Below are 23,416 nucleotides of genomic sequence, written 5' to 3' on the forward strand. Positions count from 1 at the left end.
CTTTTCTGTGCCATGGTAAAACTAGCTTTTTGCTTCCATAAACCCAGTAGCGTACAGATGACTGCTGGGCCTCAAGGAAAAGCCACATCTGGTTTAGATTATCAGGTGCTAATGACTTTTTCCTCAGTACTTTGCTGCACCCATGTTGCAGTGGCTCTCATTATGGTATGTGGAGAGCCTTTTTATTGAATATCAATAAAATAGGACTGTAAATAATATAGCACCTTTCAACCCAAGGGATGTCAAAGCTCTTTGCAAACTATGGGCTAAATCTTCCTCATCACTCTCATGTGAGTAGGCCCTAACTAGAAAACTTTGCTGAAATGCAGCTAGCTGTGGGGTGAAACGGTCAGCTATTTAAGAGTGCAGAGCAACAATTTAGGACATGAAGTGAAGAAAACATTATCCCAGTGAAAGTGCAGCGACATACAGGCTTACATGATGTCATTCCCCAGCGCCAGATTCTGCCACCCCTCCTCTGAGTAGTATCTTACTATGTCAGTAAGTAAATCCATATTCAGTGATTTTCAACAAGACGACTCATGAACTAAGCTCACTGACAGCATGGGTGATGGAATCCAGCTCACAGATTGGAGTTTGGCCAGGAAAAAAGGGGTTTAAAACCACAGTAAGACTTCCAGGTTTCAAGTACAAAAAAGAATTGGTTAACAAAAGGATAGAGCTGCATTTCCAAAAATGCTGCATTTTTCCACATTCAGGTAACTATTTTGAAAAGTGTTTTTACCCCTTTTTAATAAATAATAATAATTCACTTTTATAGTGCTTTATATGAGTAGATCTCAAAGTATTTCAAAAGGTCACTATCCTCATTTTACAGTTGGGGAAACTGAGGCACATGGGGGGCACTGACTTGCTGAAGTTCACCCAGCGGGCCTGTGGCAAAACTGGAGTCCCAGGCTATAGCCACTAGACCAATACACAAGCAACTTTAAAAGAAAAATTGGGGAGGTGTGAAAATGAGCAGGAAATGAAACATCCCTGAAAACAAACAGAAGCTGAGCCCCATCAATGAGAAGGTTACACTTTATTTAAAATATGCAGACTGAAATGGCATATACATTTGCTCCTTTCTGAAAAATGAAACGTAGTCCTACTTTCGGTTTCCAACTAACAAAGTTAAAGGATTTTTTTCTAATTTCCATGAATTAACTAAAATAGTTTACATTTCATTTTCTTGTAGATTAGTATTTCTCATCTCAATGTAATTCCCTGTAGGTTAATTTAAACTCTTTTCCCAGTAGACTGGTAGGGATGTGTGCTTTGTACAGTTCATAAAATGTGTCAGTTTCACAGAATTATTTGTGTCACCAATAATGTGATTGTTATTAGCCTCAGCTGTGATTATTTTTCTTCCCTGGAGCAGTTCAGATAGTCCTCAAAACTGGATCTCTCTGGCCATTGCCTTGGAAGTATGGCCCAGTTCCAGGTTATTCTTCTCTGTCACTGCAGAATCACTGCACAGAACGGATTGTAGATGGTGAATGTATTTTATTGCAGCTCGAAGTGTTTCTACTTTGCTGAGCCGTTTCTCTAAGTATTCCTCAGGCAGATGACGTCGGAGTTTGGCGTATCCTTCGTTGACACACTTAACCCTCTGCCTTTCCCTTTCATTCCTTTTTCTGATGAAAGCTGGTCCGTAAGAACAGTCACCTCTGCCATAATTAGCCTGGGCCACTTGGTAAGGAAAGTTGCAAGGATCCATGTAGAAGTTCTCTGTGATCAACTGCTCGGATGTAAAAGGAAGTAGTGGCAAATCCTCAGAGCAAGTGAACTGGGTCGGTGTCTCAGGATACACATGAAACGTGACAAAAGGGTCCCCACTGAAAGGCCTAGTCACTTGTACATGTTGTGAGTCGTAGATGGACAACGTGTCCATGAAGTTACAGTAGCTTTTACTATCCATTGGGTTTTGTGTTTAACCTGAAAATGTATATTTGCACATTAACTGAATGATTCATACACTACAACTACTTAAATGAGTTAAGTTCTATTACTGACATAGACAGTAAACTATTAGGGGCAGGGATTGTCTTTTTGTTCTGTGTTTGTACAGCGCCTCACACAATGGGGTCTTGATCCATGACTAGGGCTCATGGGTGCTACAATAATACAAATTATAAATAATAATTTTCCAGAAGGAGGGATTTTAATGCATTTCTGATATTATCAAATGATGTGGGAGGTTGTCACATGGTATGTAATGATGTCCTAACTGAATAGCATCCTTCACATACACACAAAAGTGCATAATCACCAGCATACGCTATAGAAATTTACTAAGCATTGACTAAAGATAAAGTAATCCCTTCTGCCTCCTAAAGGAAACCACAGTTAAGCTACACTGAGAGCTCAAATTTACTTGGCATTTGTAATACCAGATCCTCTTCATTTCCAAACATATGTCCAGCTCAGTCTGAAATTGACAAAAAATACTTATTGCTGGCATTATATAAAATAAAGCTGGCTGAATTTTTGTTCCTTCCTCCTGTGCCTCTAGTGACCTCAATCTCCTTCAATTCCCTCTTCAACCCTCACCACTTTCAGTTAGCATTCTGCCACTCAGAGAGACACAGGCACTGCCATATACCCATCACGCATTGGCAAAGTAAACAGCCTCTCCATCCCATCATTCCCTCCAAAAACCATTACAACTCAAGTGCCTGTAACCTTCACTGAGCCAAACAACACATTCATTAAGAGTTTTAAACTCTCCCCTTATTTTGTCTTTTCACCGACATGTTTGATGTTTTCACTCACTGTATTATGTTGCAATTAGATTGAAAACTCCTTTGTGCAGGGACCTCAATCTTATCTTTATGTCTGTAAAGTGACACACTGGTTCCACAGGTCTCCTCTGAAGGGGATTCCTTATGGATTCTTGTACCCAGGATTGTTTTGCAGAGTCCGTCCCCCACCCCTCCACCTCCCATTGAGACGGGATTATTTGAGGATCATTTTAATAGCCAGTATTAAACAATGCTAATGAAAGTTGTTCAGATTACATTCCAGCTGTACAAACATTTTGTTTGCTTGTTAGTTTTATTAGGGAGAGGGGTTTCTACATGGTAAAAGTGGCAAAGAGTCCTGTGGCACCTTATAGACTAACAGACGTATTGGAGCATAAGCTTTCATGGGTGAATACCCACTTCGTCGGATGCCGCTTTTACAGATCCAGACTAACACGGCTAGCCCTCTGATACTTGTCTACGTGGTAAGTGAATGAACTTCCCTTTGGAGTATTGCATAGAGCCGCACTTGCTTTAATTCATGATGGCCCATTAGAGGACCACATACTCTCGCTACACCTGCCTGACAGCAGATATGACAGAACCAATTGTCCAGGATTTGTATTTAACCATTAAAATCACACTTGGAAGTTTGAGAGAGACAGTAAAATCGTCTCTCTAATACGAAGTTATATTGTACTTCTATGGGATTGTCAAGACACTATAAGAGTAGTTTAACCTCAGCCCTCCAGTAAGGTTTTTGTAACAAAGCTACCCTTTAAAAATAACGTAGCTGCAACTTCATAAGACCACTATTGGTTTTCAGTGACTGTGTGCAATCTTTACCTGTATAGAGACCAGCCTGATTTCCTTTTGCTACCATCCACCCCCATGTCATCAAGGTGGCACCATCTAAAGTAGTCAGGTTCCTTCATGCCCTCTAAGGGAGAAGAGGGAGGAGAACTAAAAAGCATTACTGGAAATGCCCTACTTCCATCGCTCATTAAAAATAAAATTGCCAAGCACTAGGTGTTCAGTGTGTACACAGAAGGATGTCTGCTACCTGACAGAGGGAATGCCACCATTGATTCAACTCCTTCACAAAGATTTGGGGCTATTTTAGCAGATTTTCCAATACTTTCATACCCTCCATACTCAAAAGGGAGGGAATTGTGTGACCAAAGTTTGAGCCTATCTTCAGATCCCAAGTGCACATTATTCCCATGTGTAAAGTCATGTTCAGTCAAAATATTTGTGTATCCAATCTCAAATTCTGTTTTAATTCAGTTTTGATTTTACTAAAAACTTTCACTGAATTGAGAATCCATATTCACCAAAAATTCTCCAAAAGAGAAAATCAAATATGTTCTAGAACAGATGCTTTCATAGGCTAGCTGCTAGCATAAACATGCACTGAACACACAAATTCATGTTCAGTTACAGAAGACAACTTAACTTGCTATACATGAGGGGAAATCTGAGGTGAACATATAGCTATTATAGATAAATTTAAAACAGCAAATGGTGATTGTTCCTTTTGTTAATATGAGAAGAAAATGAATTATTTTCTTTGATTATATTCTACTGACGTGTGAATGTGAAATATTACCATAAGATAAAATCTACATGAGCGCTGTATAGCAAAAAACTGAAAAAATCAGAAATTCATAGCGTTGACTGGATGGCACTAACACTTTTGCTGCACACCAGGATTACACAAAACACTCTCTGCCATCCTAATGTCCAAGACAAATACAAAATCAAAGATTGTTTCATTGCTATAGAGACTCACCTGTTCTGAGATGGAGAAAATTCTCAGGTAATCCAAGGAAACAGAATTTTCAGGCTGCTCAAAATGTCTGTAAAATATCAGAATTTTGTATGGAAAATTAAAAGTTTTAAAGTTAATATTTTCAATTCTGACCTGCCAGCGTAACTTATTTTATCAAACAATGTGTCATTCTAAATACACATTAAAATAGACTATTTGAAGTACTCATTAAATAGCTGACAAGTTATTTACAACAATTTTGATTTATAATTATTCAAGCCATAATGCTATATAATTTCAAAGACATATTGCTTTCTTTTACATCTCTTACCTGAACTATTGTTGTTCCAAAGCTGTTTTGTTGTGTCAAAGACTGGTGTAATTTATAGTCAATTGACAATATGCAAAGTAGCTTACACTTAGATCTGCTCTTTTCTGGTTTAGCTTTTTCCACCCACACTGTAGCTATAATGGCAACAAATATTAGAATTATGGGATAGAAAGTTTAAATGTATTAGATACAATTGAACTACCTTAGACAGTAATCAGTGACAAATTTTATTTACAGCCCTTGGATCCATATGCTATAGCAATTTGCTGTAATGTATGTCCTTTTCATTTAATTGAATTTTACACCCAAATATTTAAAAGAATAAAAACTAGTTAGCACTTCAGTTAGATTTTTATTGTTAAATACAGAAATCTCAATATATTTGAACAAGAGGATATATGAAATTGGTATCTGCAACTAGATTGATTTTATGGTAATGTCACAAGATAGGTCTTGCTTTGAGTAATCTTTAAACTGCTGCTTTGGTGTGCTAATTCCAAAATCTCAACACTGGGCCAGATTCTCAACCCTTCTCCACTCCTTTCCATTACTTGAGGAATAGAAACTGCCTGGATATCCTCTCTGGAGGATTCCCAGTAGTCATACAGATGGTGTGTGAGTTGCACACTCACTGGCTAATTTCCCTAATTTGTGAACAGTTCCTAGATTAGGATCAGGGTGGAGCTGAGGCGAGAACCAGGGAACCCAAACACAGATTTTTAGCATCTTTACCAGCAAGTGCAACTTTAAGTGGGCAACTACTACCTATTAATTGTGCCATATGAGTTTATAAAACTTTTACTAAGTATTATAGACAAGTTCTAACTAGAATTGAGTGTGTGTAAATTAACTCATTTTGAAAGCCTCAATTCTATAGTCTAGTATTAGGAAGCTAGCCTTTTTTTAAATTTGGGACTCATTTACTAATCAGACCTTCTGTAGATCATAATACTGCAGAGTCTTTATTTTGAACACTTGAAATACAAAGTAAAATTAACAGGAGTACTTGTGGCACCTTAGAGACGAACAAATTTATTTGAGCATAAGCTTTCGTGGGCTAAAACCCACTTCATCGGATGCATGCAGTGGAAAATACAGTAGGAAGATTTTATATACACAGAGAACATGAAACAATGGGTGTTACCATACACACTATAACGAGAGTGATCAGTTAAGGTGAGCTATTACCAGCAGGAGAGAAAAAAAACCTTTTGTAGTGATAATCAAGATAGGCCATTTCCAGCAGTTGTCAACCATTCTGCTGGCAATAGCTCACCTTAACTGATGACTCTCGTTACAGTGTGTATGGTAACACATATTGTTTCATATTCTCTGTGTATATAAAATCTTCCTACTATATTTTCTACTGCATGCATCCGATGAAGTGGGTTTTAGCCCATGAAAGCTTATGCTCAAATAAATTTGCTCGTCTCTAAAGTGCCACAAGTCCTCCTGTTCTTTTTGCCGATACAGACTCACACGGCTGCTACTCTGAAAGTAAAATTAGTGAAAGCTAATCCACTACTCAGAGACAAATGCATACGCACTCTTCTTTCTTGCTAAGGCCCGTTCAGGCCTTAAGAGAATCGATTCTGCTTGAAGCAGTCTTGCATCTGAACAAAGATTAATCTTTGGGCTTCAAAATATCCGCACGCCTTTGCAGTAGGGACCTCCGTTTATCTCCCTAAAAATTCACTTCACCTGCTGATGGCTTGTGAGGGAAGGCAGGCAAGGAGCAGAGCTTCTGCCACTGATGCTGTCTGAAGTGGTAGGCAATAGGCACCTTGCAATAAGGAACTGCAACTCTTTCTCCTCTGTGGATGTCAAGTGCATCATTGTCACCAGTCTGCATACTGTGTGTGTGTGTGTGTGTTGCATGGGGGGGTGGGGAGATGGTAGTTCCTGAACTTTGATTACTTGTACTGTCAGCCCACTGGTGTTAACCTTCAATTGGTTAGTGGCTACATCATGTTGCTGGGATTTGGGTTTTTTTAAAATACCGCTTATGATTCTGCTAGTACTGAAGAGTTTCTGCTTTTGTGAAGTTAGTACTCGTGCTGAAACAACAAAAGACTGCCATGCTCTACTTATCTGTGAAGGGTAAGGGCAGTGCAAGCGTCCTTATATGGCCCTGCTAGTGTCTCAAATGCTAATATGGATGGACTAGCTCTAGGTGCAACAGCCAGTTTAAGCTTCTATGCCCATTCAGTCCTCCACCTTGCTGTTTAAAATGCCAAGAGAAGTGCCAGGCAATAATAAATGGGGATTTTATGTGAACTCTCACTAGAAATTGGACTGAGGCCAGCTAATTTTACACAGAACAGAGCCCTCAGATGGGTGATAACTTGCAGCCACTACTGCCTGGGTCTGGATTTGAATCAGAGGTTTGAGGCACTCTGTATATTAGCAGTTTTCTGAGCTGTCCTTTCCATCACCCAAGCATTGAACATTTACAAACAATGCACATCATTTGTAATCTTAGGCACATTTGGCAAAATTATTTTAAATATGAAATTTACATGCAGTGTGATGAGGGAGAGAAATGATGAAATACAGAGACTGCAAATAGGATTTTTCAAAAATCATGATAATCTTTAATTGTTCCATTCCAAAGAGGATATATGAAAGATAGTTATTCAGTAGCTGTATATCTTAGAGGGATGAGTACAGCATCACAGTTAAAAAATACACCTAACTCCCAAGATGACAGAAGATGCTGGAGAGTATATGCCTTATACCATCAACCCAGACAAATACAGAGTTTATTTTTTAAATATATACTTTATCATACACTAACTCCTGAGACTTTATCCATGAAGAGACAGGGAAGAGATCTGTAGGTAGCACATACAATATACTAAGTGATCAAAGCAAAAGAGTAAAGCGCTGTCTTAATATGCACTGCATTAGTTTATCTACATCACAGCACCTTAAGTGTGCAGCTTCTCACCAAAAGTCATTGTCCATTTAAGTTTTGCCTTAAGTTTGCAACAGTCAGCTGCTATACTAACATCTTCAAAGTAGCAGTGCAAGAAACCAAACGATGAACACAACTGGCCAATGTCAGATAGGAAAACTACACAGCAAGATTTAGATTTCCAGTACATCGCATTAAACAAGGAGAAAAACCAAGAATATTGACAAAAAAGTTCACTGAGTAAAGTGATTAGTGTATTATAACTGATCTTTTGTTACAGAGTATGCTCTCTGGTGCTTTTTAAACCGTATGAGTTACATTTAAAAAATCTTAGTCATAATAAATAAGGTACCAGTTACATCCAAAGATACCTCAGAGTAAGTTGTTTTTTTTAGTTTTATTAGTAAATGCCATTTAAAAAAATGTAAAGAATTATCTTTTGGCTAATTAACTTTGCTGTTTATTTTTGATAGCTTCCACTCCAGAACATTCTTACAAAGTTAACATTTTTTTGCTGCCCATAACAAACCATTCAAAAGTGGTAGAATCAGGAAGACATAAGTCAGCTCTTTCCTTTAGTCCCTTTTACTTTCTTCTGGTCAACATTGAATTAGACATCAATTAACTGAGCACAACGTGACGGTCAAAGACAGATTTGCGCTGCTCTTGGACCTGTAGCTTCCAACGTTGCTGGGCGTACTCCACTTTGTTCAACACATTAGCACGACTCCGGGATCGAGCCAGCACATCGTGAGCATTTGCAAAAGGTTGGTGATCCTGCAATTGCAGAAAGTAGTATTTATATTTCAGCAATTTCACTGCGTAACTACTGTTAATTACAATATTCTTCTGGATAAAAGAAGTTGTTCAAACTTGCCAGGCAGCTTTGTGTGCAAAACAAGCTTTAGCTGAATATAGACTGTACACTTCAACATTTTATAGAAAATAATTTCTGTGGATTTCTTATATAAAACAATTTAGTGTTATGTTCTGCAGTAGCTTTCATATGGTCAGTGTCTCGAGTAATAAGTAATGATCATATGGAAGCTGATCCTACACCAGTGAAGTCAATGGGAATTTATCCACTGAGTTCAATGGGAGTAGGCCCATGCTGACTTTGTAGGTAAGAGCACCACTACGTATTCAAAAGTAACATGCACACAGCTTTACATACATTAGCACCTGTTTGAACATGAAGCCTGAAATTGTTGACTAAGACACTTGGACGCTCCCATTTGTTTTCATGCTGGTACTTCAATTTAAAATTGAACTGAGGAGCCCGCGTCTTTGCTTAGCCAGCACGCTACCAGATTTTAACCTGTTACCGTAAAGCAATTTTGGATAGTTACACAAAGATGCCCTATAATACCAAAACACTGATGTTTACTGTCACTAAACCAAACCCACTGCTACATGTAAATACAGCTGTTTAAGTGACGAAGAGCTGAACAACTGAGTGTTTGTTTAGCATTTACGCTGTCCCTTTTCTAACAGTATCTGCAAAGCTGGATTTATTTACTGGAAAAAAGTCCCAAGTTATAAACAAAGACATTTGGAACAGAACCTTTTATTTGGCTCCCAAAATGTTTTGGACAAAGAAAATTATGTTTTAAAAACTACATTGGAAAAGGTCATGTATATGATGTGTTTCAGATGAAAAACCACCATTATAAACTATGCACTGTGCTAACACAGCAAAGGAGATTCAATGTTGAAGCTTGTGTATTTCTATACCTTGCCTTGTTTTACTGCAAAAAGGTTTTCAGAAGTGGTTATTTTATTTGTGACATGATGTCGAGTACAGCAACTCCGTGATCAGCAATACACCTCTCCCTTAAATGGATTATTAATTATTTGTATTAAGGTAGTACCTCAGAGCCCCAGTCATAGACCAAGACCACACTGTGCTAGGCACTGTACAAAACACAGAACAAAAAGACATTCCCTGCCCCAAAGAGTTTACAATCTAAGTATTAGACAAGAGACAGTAGGTAGACACAGATGGGCCAGTTGGGGAGCACAAGGAAGATTAGAAAATACTAGTTAGCATGATAGAGGGTCTCAGCACAGCAGCTTGTTAACTTCACTTTTTTGTAAACATAGCAAAGGAGAGTTTTATGGAGGAATTCAAAGGAGGACAGAGGAGGTGGCTTTGTAGACGTTCCCTGGAAGCACTTCCCATCCACTCCCAGCACAGGAGAAAGCACAAAAGTGCTCGTTCAAAAGTTTAGCAAGATGGAGATGAAGACTGGCCGACTGAAGGCAAGAGCTGACAGTTGATAGAGATGAGATCATAGGTATAGTGCAGGATAAGCTGCAAAGGGCTTTGAAAGTTAAGACAAGTAGTTTATGTTTGATGTGACAGAGAAGGGGGAGCCAGTGGAGGGATGAAAAGAGAGCGGCAACGTAGTCAAAGCCAGGAATGAGGAAAATTATCTTTGCAGCGTTCTGAAGGATATAAGCAGGACCATTTGTCAAGGCCAAAGAAGACGACATTGCAGTAGTTAAGACAGGAGATGAAAGCTTGGACAAGGGTTTTAGCTATGTGGATGGAGAAGTAAGGCCAGATTTTAGAAATGTTAATCAGGAAGAAGCTGCAAGATTCTGACATAAATCTAGATTGGGACCTAGCTGAAGATGACACCCAGGTTACAGGTCTCGGGGAGAGCAAAGATGGAGTGCTGCCTACAGTAATTATGGTGCAGAAAACTTCTTATTGTCTGTGGCCCATTTTGCATTTTTAAAACTCCTGAAATACGATTCTGCTTCAGAGTGCTAGTTGCAAAGGCACTCAGTGGTGCCTTAACTCTTACCACTGACTTTAACGGGAGCAGAGGTAGATTTATGCTGAGCACTTCTGAAAATCCCTCCCTGAAAGAAAATACTATTTTCTGCCCCAGACTTGCTGTGACATCTGCATAGATGGACTCCTTGGTCCATCCAAAACTCTGCTGACTTCAATGGAGTCTGACCACATAGAGGGCCATGCAGAATCAGGGCCTTAGATTCTAGCTCTGCATTACGTTATAACAGTCAAACTGCAGTAAACAAATACTAAACAGCTTTAGTATCTAACCTAGGTAGTCAGGCATATTTCAAACCCCACATACACAGCTGTGAAAGTTTCATACTGTCAGAAATCATGGCATAAGTTACCAGACAGTTTTATACTACAATTAGGTATGCCACAACGCTCATACGAAGTATTTTTTTCATATTAAATGTTGCTTCAAAAAGGAAGAGGGAAAATACAGGAACAGATGATGTATAAATGTGTTGGTCTGAAGCGTGTTTTTACTGCCTTGAGTTAAAATTTACACTGCTGGACCACATATAAGTAATGACCATCCCAAACTCACAGCAAGAAATTCTTGTGCACGGGATGTCAAACTAGATGATCACAATGGTCCCTTCTGGCCTTGAAATCTGTAAGAGGGCTGGTGCTGATCCTCTTATGATTTAGATAAAATAGTTTAAAGATTTTAATAATACTTGTGAAGTATTTGATTGTTTTCATGATTAAGTATCAGGTGAATGTAAGTGTTTAATGTTGAGATTGTAGTTATGTTTCCAGAATGGAAATATTTATAATTGTTTACATCTTTTAAGAATGAGATTACTTTTCATCCAGATGGCTGATGAAGATAGTAGACTAAGATGACAGAATTCTAAGTGATCTAATTCTCGGTTTACACAGGATGACGATAAGTCTTTCCATATTAAAAAGTGTTCAAATCACCATACTAAATATGATGGAAGCGAGTTTCTCATGCACCTTGCAAATAAAAATGCAGAGCATGAGTGTAAACCAAGTCTGATCCATTAGGGTTTGACTACTGCCCAAAGTTGCTATGGATTTAAAGCTATTAAAGTGACAGCTACACAATACTGCTGGGTTTTTAAATAGACTTTGTAAATAAAGATATCATCATTTTGTTTCACTGTAAACAAAATGGCTATGAGTTCCCTAAGATTGTGTGACACCTTTTAGTGTTGCTGCATTGTTAACTTACTATTTACTTTGAAGCAATAATGACAATATTCTTAAGGGTCATGTTTTAATGGCATAACAAGCACTTTTAATCTCTTTATTCTGTTTCCTAGTTTATTTTAAAAAACACCACCACCACACTAAACTGGACAGTAAGTGGTCACAGCTGCTGGCAGACTTAGATAAAGCAAACTGAAATTCACCTCTTTATTGGTTTGCTTTTTTTTTGTTTAAGGTCTGCTAAAGTTATACTATGCTCAAAATGTGCTTTAACTCTACTGCTAATGTTGCTTGGTTATACAATATGGTAAATACACGAGTGTATTTTCTAGACTTGATAAATTGTTTTGTATATTTAGCAGTTACTTGTAAGCATGGATTAGGAACCTTACATACTTAATAAATTCTTAGATTGCAAACGTAAGTTCTTGATTTTTCACATTGTTTCAGCAAACTTCCCCTGAGAGAGTTTGGCTTATATTTTTGTGAAGTGCTTCACTATCAATGTAATAAGTCAGTTCAGTCAAGGTAACAGGTGACTATAATGGCTTCACAGCCATGTCACCCTAGACTAGCATATCTACATTACTTTGTTCAGACATCTCTACATAGCAAACAACAGACCATCAGCTTTGTAAAACTGATTAGTTATAATGCATTGTCATCTCTCTATTTTAATAAATATTCTGTAAGTCTCTCTACAACATAAAAAATGACCCAAGCCAGCAACGGCTGTCTGTAACATAATCCTCCCTTACCCCACTCAACTGGTACGAACTGTTTATTCGCTAATTTAGCCAGGACAAAATCCCCCATTATTTTCAGCACCATGTTTCCGGTCTTAAACACCCTTCTCATTATGATGCTGAAGACAGTTTTGTCTTGTCTACATTAATAAACAAACTGGTCCAAACATGGGAAATGTCTACTCATACATCTTACCAATGGTCCATTTCCATAGTGCAAGTAGACCTCTTGAAACAGTTTGCTCTGGATCTTATGGAACCTATTCTCATCACATGCAGGAAACTAATTATAAGAATAAGACTTAACTGAAATAAAATGTCCCCTCATGACAATATTTCACTGCTAGAACTTTTTTTTTTTTTAAAATAATGTCAACCAACTTAAGTTGAAGTAGCAAGGGAGGACTACACCTCTTCATATATTTATTATTTAGATTTTCCCCTTACAATTGCACTGATCCACCTAAAATACAGCAACCCTTATGAGGTGGAATGCAGCATTTAGCCCTGTAAGGAAAATTTTATTTCTTATTCTTTCCATCCTTTGACCACTCTGAGAAAGGGGGACTACTCCGTAATCTAGGTTCGGGGGAGAAAATGGTAATCCCTGGCTCCTGAACTTGCTATCCACCTGTTTATGGGGTGGACATATTGGAAGTGAAGAAATGGTCTTGGAGAGACCACACAACTTTCTGCAACAGTGAAGATTACCACCACTCCCCTCGAAAAAGAGGGCTATTTTGCCATTGAAAAACCTTCATAAGGAAGAGTTCAACTGCATTCATTCAAGTGCACTTACCCCAATGTCTTCATCACTTTGAATTAGCTGTGAATGTCCAAAGAGACGTCTCTTCAGTATAGGTTCTACCAATGTAAGGTACACCATGTACAGCAGCAGCAGGCCCAAGATGGATAAATAGATTATGATTGTAACCTGCATGCAGTAAAACGTAAGCACAGTTTTCACTGTTGCTGAGTACTTACTCCACATAATACTCTCAAGAACAGGGCAGACAGTCGAGCAAAGGAACAACAAGACACACAAAATGCCTGTAAATCAGTCAGTAGATCTGCTTTACACCTTATTAACCTTGACAACGTCTCTAAATTAAACAAACAACCTCAAGAAATTAAGCCACAGACACAGATTCAAATAATATTGTGTTTAGAGTGAATAACAAAGAGAAAGGAAGTCCACAGTTTAAGACAAAATTTCCTCTTAACTAGTCTTTCTTGAGAGCTCAAGCTCCTTCTCTGCAAAAGAGTGGTGAGAAAAATCCCATCTCAAAATAAGACTAACATTCAGTTTCAGCTGTGGGCTGGTGATTCAGGGGGTTCTCTTTGCAGTCAAGCTTGTTTGTCTCCATTCAGTTATCTTGGGTTTGGACAAGAAACCCACAGTGATTATTAACTGGATAATGTCAATGGGGGTGGGGGCTGTTTCAATGCATAACAAAATGTAAAATCTATGCTTCAAAATCCACTTTAAAAACTTTCTCCATAAGCTGATCTTCCAAGATGGCCAAAAACAGGCACAGGAGAGGGAGAGCAGCAAAGGGATGAAAAAGGCAGACAGAGACCTGGTTGCCTGCCCAAACTTGAGCTCATTTTTATGAAATTCACCCATTAAAGCTAACATGGCTGATATGGTTTTTGTGGGCATAGCATCACTTTGAGCATAACTGAGAATAGTTAGCCAACTGTGTCTGCCAAGCTAGCAAAATATGCATCTAAGTAACAAGGGACCGAGCAAAGAAGGGGGAAAGGGTGAGAAAGATACTAAGCACATAAACTGATAAAAATACCCAGAATGCTTAGAAAAACATGAATCCCCCTTAGCAACTGTCAGGAATGGCAAATTTTGAGACTAAGCTATTTAATAGAGTCCCTTTAAGCCTGATGATTCAGCTTTAACTATTAGTACTATTGCTATTCTGAGTTTAGGTGAGAGTTTAGGTGATTTAATTATTATAATGCCTCTAGAGCACTCAGAATGCTTTGTTTTTAAGAATACAGTTATAAAAGGTGGTTCATTTATTAACTGGCTGAAATGTTTACTATACAGCAGTGGAATGACATATTTACTTTAATTGTGACAGAGCTTCTCTCTTCGTACTTGCATTCACAACGTAAGCAGTATGCCTCCACATCAGGTCCAGGGATGGGCATAGGCTCAACCACATGAAGACAATCACTGGAAAAAGAAAAACAGCTTAGAGTCAGTTTGGTTGATTTTACTCCACTACTTAGACAGTTCCCTCTGCTCTGAACACATGCCAATTCCACAGCAAGGGGCAAGAGGAATTGATCTTTGATTAAGAGTTAGAAATATCTAATACCTAGAAAAGGTCAAGATTTAACTTTTTCAGATTTTAACTTTTCAACAATGAATTTACTTAAATGAGATGAATTACACAGCGACTCAGCTGCTCCAACTTAGTTAGCCAGCTAGAAAGTTCTTATTAAAACTAATATAGATTGTCTATTCCAGGGGTGCCCAATCTACTGCCCACTAGAGCATTTCATAAGGCCCAGAGCCTGCTTGAACACAATAGATTCCTGTCCGATTCATTAGCGTTTTATCGTCCTGTTTGCATTATTTTAGTTTACGCAAGTGTGTAAATAGACAAGACTGTGCACAGAAACAACCTATCTAAATACATATGAACTTAAAATATAATTCAATACAGGTGACTTTCAATCTTATTAAAATATGTAGAATCTATCTGACCCATACAAAGTTGTGCTTAGGTTTATGTGGCCCTCCTGTGTAATAAGGCTGGGCACTGGTCTATTCAAACATTGAGAAATAGACATTAAGATGCTACAGTTAATAGTGCAACAGACCTCACTTTCCCCACAGGTTAGCGTTTCCATTAGTTTTCTCCACATCTCAAAAACAAGAATGGAGCACAGGACATTTGCTTCACTGATTTTTGGCCTTAAACAATACACAAGGAAAGTTCAAGAGCAGGGTATCAACACTCAATAGAATCAAGGAAAGAAATTAGAAGGGTTGAATTTACTTTTTTTTTTTTTTAAATGATGAAAGCAAACTCGGAATTTAAGGGATGGACAAGGTGTACGTTGACAGATATCATGGCAAGGCAGGAGTAACTACCAGCTACTTGCAATATTAAAATCCAAAATCAAATTAAAACGTGTTACCCACGAAGTATACTTATATGGGCAGAAATATGAAGTTGCTTCCATTCTATTAGATTATAAATGTTTCAAATATCAGTATCAGCAAATCTTAGACTTAATGTGCCGTCAAAAGCACGCCTAAGTGTTGTTTACAGATTCCTGTAAAAGCTATGCACTAACTTTAGCACATGAGGATTTTGATAGAATTGTAGCCAAAGTACAACACATTTTTGTTTAATTCCTCAGGTCCACCTTTCATCCTCATTTACAGCTAACAAGGACATTGAAAAGAGAATATCATTGTGTGTTGAACACAGTCACAAAAATATGAAGGAAAGATATCAATGTTACAGAAGTATCATTCAGAAGCAAATCTAATTGATTAGTTAAACATTCCAAACTATGACTGCTGTGAACAGTATTTTTATGGCTTGAAGTTACGAAAATCAATAGAATTGAATTGTTAAGGGAGTTTCCTTGCGTGCAAGACAGACTAGACAGGAGGGAGGTTTCTATACATAAAATGTATACTCATTAGTAAGGCTAAGATTTTGTCACAGATATTTTTAATAAAAGTCACGGGCAGGTCACAGGCAATAAAGAAAAATTAACGGAACCCCGTGACCTGTTCGTGACTTTTACTAAAAAATATCCATCACAAAATGGGGAGCTCAGCTCTGGGGTCCCCCCAGCAGCCAGGAACTCTGGGATCCCTCACAAGGCAGCAGAGGTACCCCACAGCTCTGTAGGCAGCAGGGAGAATGTGCAGCTCCTGGCTAAAGTCATGGAGGTTGCTGGAAGTCACATGTGGCCTCTGTGAAAAAATCATAGCCTTACTCATTATGCCAGAAGAGTGTTAGGTGTCTCACCTCCGTCTCCCCACTAAATGCCAACCTATGGCTATACCACTTTGATCAGTCTCTTGGGCACTATAACCCATTCAAATACACTTCCTTCAAAAGGGTTAACATTTTACTGATATCTGAGAGCACAGTGTATTCAACTATTAAATTCAAACATCCCTTATGCCAGCCTACTGCATTAGTCATCAGGGCTGAACGGTCTACGATAGTTATGGGCCTGACCCCACAAAGCTGTGAGCACTTTTGGTGAGGTCAAAATACCCTCAACTCATACTGACATCAGCACTTTGCAGGATCATGTCCAAAGTCTGAACCAGGAAAAATAGTGTGAATAAAAACCCTGACAAGTCTCCCTAATGGGAAGTTCATTATCTTCACATTACAGACACCACACTGGATATAAAATCTAATTTAATAACTGGATAATCCAATTGTAAGCGGCCACTATATGGTGAATAACTTATACAGGCACATTAAAAATTGATCTGGTTCTTCAGTACAATGTAACTAACTGAGCTAAATATCAAGTGAATGCAGTCTATCACTGTCCTATTCAGCAATAAAACTAACTCATGCAGATGCAGAAGAGGCCAGCTGTACAGCACTAAGATCCCTGCTTTATTACACATGAATGCACTCTGCAGCCATCATACTCCTCTGAAAAAGTAAATCAGGAATTTGAAATAGCATCAAGACATTTCAAAAGAAGCCCACAAAACCATAAACTGTTCTCAAATGGTCCATCTCAAGCATGATTACAAGATGACATTTAAAAGCTGGAGAGCAGGTTATCCAAGATCCTTTATATACCAGTTTTTCTCCACATACAATTTATTGTTCAAGTCTTCAAAGCTGATTTTTCCTTCAGTTAATGACAATAGTAAGGAACCTTAGGTTCAACTCTGCTCCAGCTGAATTCAGGGAAAATGTCTACCTAACAAAATAGGAGCAGCAGGCCTTCTGCTAGAACCTAGATTAAGCACGTAAGCGTGCTGCAATTGAGATAGTCTCAATCTGTTTCATCACTGCACCATGACATTATTTCTACTGTGACAAACTTAATAATTTGGAATAAAATAATGGCCTTAACTAGATCAAACATTTTATACTCAAATAATGTTCATGACATTAATTTAGCTTCAAATATACAATATGTAGGTTCTACCAAACCTTGTGTGTGTGTGTGTCCCCGGTGAGAGTGAGTGATTTAATAAATTAAACTCCAATCCTGCAGACACGTACATGAATAATTCTACTCCTATGATAGGTTCCACTGATTTCAATGGAAATTCTCAGATATGAAAGCATTTGCAGGATTGAACTATTAATTTGTGGCTTCCCATCATGCTCAGAGGTCTCTAGGTCTCTTAAACATAGATAAAAGGTAAGGCCAATATGTCACTAATGAATACTTTGCACTTCTACAGGATAGTCCATCCACGGATTACAAAGCACTTTACAGAAATGAATTAGGCCTCAAAAGACTTTTTACTTTTCCTCCACTGCACACACGAGAAGGTTCAGGCATGCAGAACCCACGTAACACAACAAATTCAGAATAGAACAGAAATCAGATCTCCCAACTCCCAGACTTATGACTATGCTTTTTCTTCACATTCTAAAAACAATTCCAAGAAGCCAAACTAAATTATGACTTCCCCTTCCCCCCTCCAAAAAAAAACCAGAGCAGGAAGAAAAGGTTTGAGGCCTTGTCCCTTGCTATAGGCGAACACTCTGAAGAGTGAGAGCATCAACTACTAATATTTGGGATAACATTTCTCCCCACACCACAACAAAAGAAATAACTATCCCTTACGTAATCATTAATGAAGGGTGACCCACTGAAGTACAATATAACCCTAATGAGAATACACCTTCTAATTTCTGAACTCCATAAACTCACCAGTCTTTCTGTGAAACATTTTTGTTGTAAATATTGCCAGGATGATCTTTGTAAGGAGGACATATACATTTACATCGGACATCCTCAGAATTCTGTAAAGAAAACACATGCTTAGAACAAATTGCTATCAACTATCAAAAAGTCTTCTACAAAAGCATATAGTTGATGCAATACATATTATATACTATACTACAAACATATGTCCATTGCAACCTGTCTTAATCACCAATTTTTCTTAAATGTAAGAAATATTAGCAGTCTACAGACAGTGAAGAAGAATCAGCTTGTCTACCAGCTGAAAGCCCACAAGTTTAGTTTCTTGGCTGAATAAGCTAAAGTCACCTCCTAAATCTGATACGGTGTGCACAACAAATTCCTCATATCTTAGTTCAGGTTTTCCCAAGACCCTTCAACCAGGAAAACAAATATAGGCTCTTACTCTGGTAATGAGACCCATGTATCTGTTTGTCTGAGCATGTACATGTTCAGATACAGACCAGAGAACATGGATTACTAACTATACATATACAGTGATGGGGTCTAAGTTCGTTGTTACCACTCAAGAAAGAGATTCATTGTGTCATTGTATATAGTTCTCTGAAATCATCCACTCAATGTGCAGCGGCAGTCAAAAAAGTGAACAGAAGATTGGGAATCATCAAAAAAGGGATAGATGATAAGACAGAAAATATCATATTGCCTCTATATAAATCCATGGTACACCCACACCTTAAATACTGCATGCAGATGTGGTCGCCCCATCTCAAAAAAGATATATTGGAATTGGAAAAGGTTCAGAAAAAGGCAACAAAAATTATTAGGGGTATAGAACGTCTTCCGTATAAGGAGAGATTAATAAGACTGGGACTTTTCAGCTTTGAAAAGAGGCGACTAAGGGGGGATATGATAGTGGTCTATAAAATCATGAGTGGTACAGAGAAAGTAAATAACGAAGTGTTATTTACTCCTTCTCATAACACAAGAACAAGGGTCACCAAATGAAATTAATAGGTAGGTTTAAAACAAACACCAGAAAGTATTTTTTCACGCAATGCACTGTTAACCTGTGGAACAAATTGCCAGAGAGTGTTGTGAAGGTCAATACTATAATGGGGTTCAAAATTGATGGACCTATCATGGAGGATAGGTCCATCAATGGCTATTAGCCAGGATGGGCAGGAATGGTGTCACTAGCCTCTGTTTGCCAGAAGTTGGGAATGAGCGACAGGGGATGGATCAGTTGATGATAACCTGTCTGTTCATTCCCTTTGGGGCACCTGCCATTGGCCACTGTCAGAGGACAGGATACTGGGCTTGATGGACCTTTGGTCTGACCCAGTATGGCCATTCTTATGTTCTTAATCCCTCGCTTACGTCAATTAGCAGGCAGTGGTCCTCTGCCAAAGAAAACTTCTCTTCACACTGACCCAGCCTTCTGTCCCTAGAGCAAGCTATGTTGGTTTAATAAAAATTAAGATTCAAATTTACCCTGGTTTATGAGTGCATTACCCACGTAACCATACAAAAACACAGTTCAGATGATATGGGACTTGAAGGATACTGACAGATTAAGTAAACTAAGGCAAACTTCTGACAGATAGTGAAGGAGATGGGTGCCAAAAACTTCAATGAGAAGTTGAGTAATTCAATAATAAGAGAGCACAAATAAAGAGCTGGACCTTAAGGGTGACTGAGGAAAAGCCACATAAAATGCAATAATCAAGAATTTTGAGAGGGGTAGTGGGAAAAGAGGGTTCATGTGGTTTCTTATATCAAAATTTATTAAAGATGGAGTGAATCATGCATATTCATGGATGCCCTAAAACATTCAATTCAATAAACCCCAACTGTCCATAAACTCACCCCCAGGCAGATATTTTTACATGCTTGAAGTAAGAAGTCACCTTTCAAAATAACATCCTAACTCAAGATTTTGGCTCCGCCCCCCCCCCAATTACTTCGTATGACAAGCCAAGGCCTTGATTTCCAAAAACAGGAGCCTAAAGTGAGGCTGCTAAGTAAGTGCACTAATAGATATCTTATAGGAGATACTTAGGACTGAATGGGCATATAACAATTCTGCTACCCCAGAGGTAGAACTTCCAGATCAAAGTTCAAGTAGTATTTATTATTTCTGATAAGGTGAGAACAAAGAAGAAAATAAGGCCGCACAAGGATAGGGTAGGAGCAAGAACTGTATGGAACTGTGTGATGAAACTTGCGTCACTACTACTTGCACTGTGTTGGTTTGGTAGACCAATAGAGGATTTCAGGTTCTAGTGCTGTCTAGCTGGCAACTCCCACAAGTGTTAATGAGAAAAAAGTGTCTTTTAGTGAAGACTTGCTGCTGAAACAAAGAGAGGGGGTTTTTTTTGGTTTTTTTTTTTGGCTCTACAGTCTTCACTTTGCCATAAATAAAATATCCTGTATGTAGTGAGGATGGGGGTCTGGAGGTGAACCCAACAGAATATTTACTGGCAACTTGTTTTTACAGGGCTGAATTAAGTGTACAGGGGATGACACAAAAAAAGAAGAACGTGAATGAGTATTTTTTCTGGCTATGTATTACTTGCTCAGAACTCTCAGGGAGATTTTTTGAAGGCAGAAAGCTCCTCTAGGTGCCCAGGTTCCACTGGTTGTCAATGGGAATTAGGCACATAATTCCCCTTTGTGCTTTTTGAAAATCACTTCCCCTCCGCTCTACAATAGTCATATAGACATATATTGAAGCTAGAGAGCTCCTCTCTTTCTTCATTCCCCTCATTAAGGGCCTAATCTCAAACACATTGAAACTAATGGCAAAGACCTATTGACTTCAATAATGCAAGATCAGGTTCCCAAGCCCTGGTTTGGCAAGGTACTTAAGCATCTGCCTAACATGTGTGTAGTCCTAGTGATTTTTTATATATAGATATAGCTATATAGACAAATAGAGAGGGGAGGGATAGCTCAGTGGTTTGAGCATTGGCCTACTAAACCCAGGGTTGTGAGTTCAATCCTCGAGGGGGCCATTTGGGATCTGGGGCAAAAGTTGGGGATTGGTCCTGCTTTGAGCAGGGGGTTGGACTAGATGACCTCCTGAGGTCCCTTCCAACCCTGATATTCTATGATTCTAAGTGGCCCGATCTTCAACAAGGCTGAGGAGGGCCCATTAACTCCTGAAAACCAAACCAAGTATTTCGGCCCCTGCTTTCCAAAGCCCGAGCCCAGTTCTTCAGGGCAGGTCTCACCTCTTCGCCCTAAGCCCCACGCCCAGCTCCAGCCCGCTGAGGCAGCAAGAGCCTGAACTAGGCAACAGCCCCCGCGTGTATTCCCCGGGCTCGCGCTGGCACCGGGCTGAGCGTTTCACGCGCTCGCCTCTCACCGCACCGCCCGCGCCCGCGCCCCCCACCCGGCTCCCGGGGCAGGGACCTGCTGGGCGGCAGCAGCTCTGAGGGCCCCAGGCGGGCGGGGGAGTCTATTGAGGAGGGTCTGCAGGGGAAGGGGGGCCGCTCTGGGGCCAGCAGTGGGGGGAAGGGAGTCTGGCCCCGGCTCCGCGGGGGAATCCGCCAGAAACCACGGACCGTCTGCGGGGGATCCCGGCCGGGCGGGAGACCCCCCGCTCCGCTCACCTTGACCCCCGTCACCTGCCCCGCGAGCGCGGCCAGGGCCAGCAGCGAGCAGAGCCGCGCGCACGCCGCCATGTCGGACTCCGGGCCCGGCTCCTTACGGCCGCTAGAGCAACCCCCGAGGCCCAGCTCGGAGCTGCGCTACCATCGCTTCCTACTTCCGCTACGGGCTGGCGTCTCGTGACAGCCAGTCCTCTGGCTAATGCGCCCCCGGGGAGCTGCGGCTCCGTTCGCGGGTTCCGGGGGTGGGGGGGGCTCGGTGCACTCACCACAACGTTCCGGGCGGAACAAGCGGGGCGGGGTTGGAGAGCCGCCCTGCGGCCTTCCCGGGTCACCCGCCACAGGGGTGGGACCCTGGCAGGGCAGCGACAGATCCTGCCTTTCAGAAGCCCCCTGAGGGGCCTGGCCCTTGGCCGCCCCCCCCACACCCCGCCAGAGGGCCCCCCCCCCGTGAGCGCACAGCTTCCACTAGCTATTTCCTTCTTCACTTCCTGTCCTAAACATTGTAGGGTACTGGCATAGACTGTCAAATAGGTGCCACCTTCTTCCCTAGAGTTGATTCCAAGACATGGTGACTAAAGTGATCCCTTATCCAGAGCGTGGTTTTTGTTTTAAAGCAATGTATCAGACGCTTCCTTTTAAAGCAGTACTTATACACTGCCAGCGTGCCAGGCATTGCAGGGGTTCCCTTTGTAAAGTTGCTCTGCAGCAGGGGTCGGCAAACTATGGCCCGGGGGCCACAGCCGGCCGTCCAGATGTTTTAATCCAGCCCTTGAGCTCCTGCGGGAGAGTGGGGTCCGGGGCTTGCTCTGCTTTGCCGCTCCAGCTGGGGGCTTGCCCCGCGCTGTAGCTCTGCGCAGCTCCTGGAAGCAGCGGCATGTCCGCCCTCCAGCTACTATGCATAGGATCAGCCATGGGGCTCCGCAGCTGCCATTGACCGGGAGCCATGGTGAATGGGAGCTGCAGGGGCGGTGCCTGCAAATGGAGCAGCGCGCAGAGCTGTCTGGCCAATCCTCTGCATAGGAGCCGGAGGGAGGATATGCCACTGCTTCCGGGAGCTGCTTGAAGCAAGCACCACCTGGAGCCTGACCCCTGATTCCCTCTCACACCCCAACCCCTATTCCCCTCCCACCCTCTAAACCCCTTGGTCCCAGCCTGGAGGACCCTCTTGCACCCCCAACCCCTCATCCCCAGCCCCACCCCAGAGCCTGTACCCCAAGCCGAAGCCATCACCCCCTCCCTCACATCCCTGCCCCAGCCTGGAGCCCCCTGCCACACCCTGAACTCCTCATTTCTGGTCCCACCCCAGAGCCCGCAACCCCAGACAGAACCCTCAGCCCCTCCTGCACCCCAACCCCCAATTTCATGAGCATTCATGGCCTGCCATACAAT

The 23,416-nt window shown here is 40.6% G+C and overlaps 2 protein-coding genes across 2 annotated transcripts; both read right to left on the reverse strand.

Annotated features, from left to right (window-relative positions):
* Positions 1-1,028: 1,028 nt before the first annotated feature.
* Positions 1,029-5,890, reverse strand: ASCL3 (achaete-scute family bHLH transcription factor 3). The gene is made up of 3 exons (XM_077820091.1): positions 4,850-5,890; positions 4,540-4,606; positions 1,029-1,941 (listed from the first exon to the last, which is right to left on the reverse strand). Exon 3 carries the CDS (start codon positions 1,922-1,924, stop codon positions 1,397-1,399), a length of 528 nt encoding a protein of 175 aa, XP_077676217.1. The 5' UTR covers positions 1,925-1,941; positions 4,540-4,606; positions 4,850-5,890; the 3' UTR covers positions 1,029-1,396.
* Positions 5,891-7,417: 1,527 nt separating this feature from the next.
* TMEM9B (TMEM9 domain family member B) lies at positions 7,418-22,191 on the reverse strand. Its single transcript, XM_077818389.1, has 5 exons — positions 22,028-22,191; positions 18,417-18,508; positions 14,589-14,697; positions 13,303-13,437; positions 7,418-8,543 (listed from the first exon to the last, which is right to left on the reverse strand). Exons 1-5 carry the CDS (start codon positions 22,097-22,099, stop codon positions 8,388-8,390), a joined length of 564 nt encoding a protein of 187 aa, XP_077674515.1. The 5' UTR covers positions 22,100-22,191; the 3' UTR covers positions 7,418-8,387.
* Positions 22,192-23,416: the final 1,225 nt, after the last annotated feature.

This window comes from Eretmochelys imbricata, chromosome 6, assembly GCF_965152235.1.
Source record: "Eretmochelys imbricata isolate rEreImb1 chromosome 6, rEreImb1.hap1, whole genome shotgun sequence".
Lineage (NCBI taxonomy): Eukaryota > Metazoa > Chordata > Testudines > Cheloniidae > Eretmochelys > Eretmochelys imbricata.

Excerpts from the sequence above, each read along its gene's own strand:
- ASCL3 (XM_077820091.1), bottom strand. The coding sequence starts at position 1,924 with ATGGATAGTAAAAGCTACTGTAACTTCATGGACACGTTGTCCATCTAC.
- TMEM9B (XM_077818389.1), bottom strand. The coding sequence starts at position 22,099 with ATGGCGGCGTGCGCGCGGCTCTGCTCGCTGCTGGCCCTGGCCGCGCTC. Across the intron at positions 18,509-22,027 it reads GGCAGGTGACGGGGGTCAAG|AATTCTGAGGATGTCCGATG; the intron begins GTGAGCGGAGCG and ends TTTTCTTTACAG. Across the intron at positions 14,698-18,416 it reads AATGTTTCACAGAAAGACTG|TGATTGTCTTCATGTGGTTG; the intron begins GTGAGTTTATGG and ends TTCTTTTTCCAG.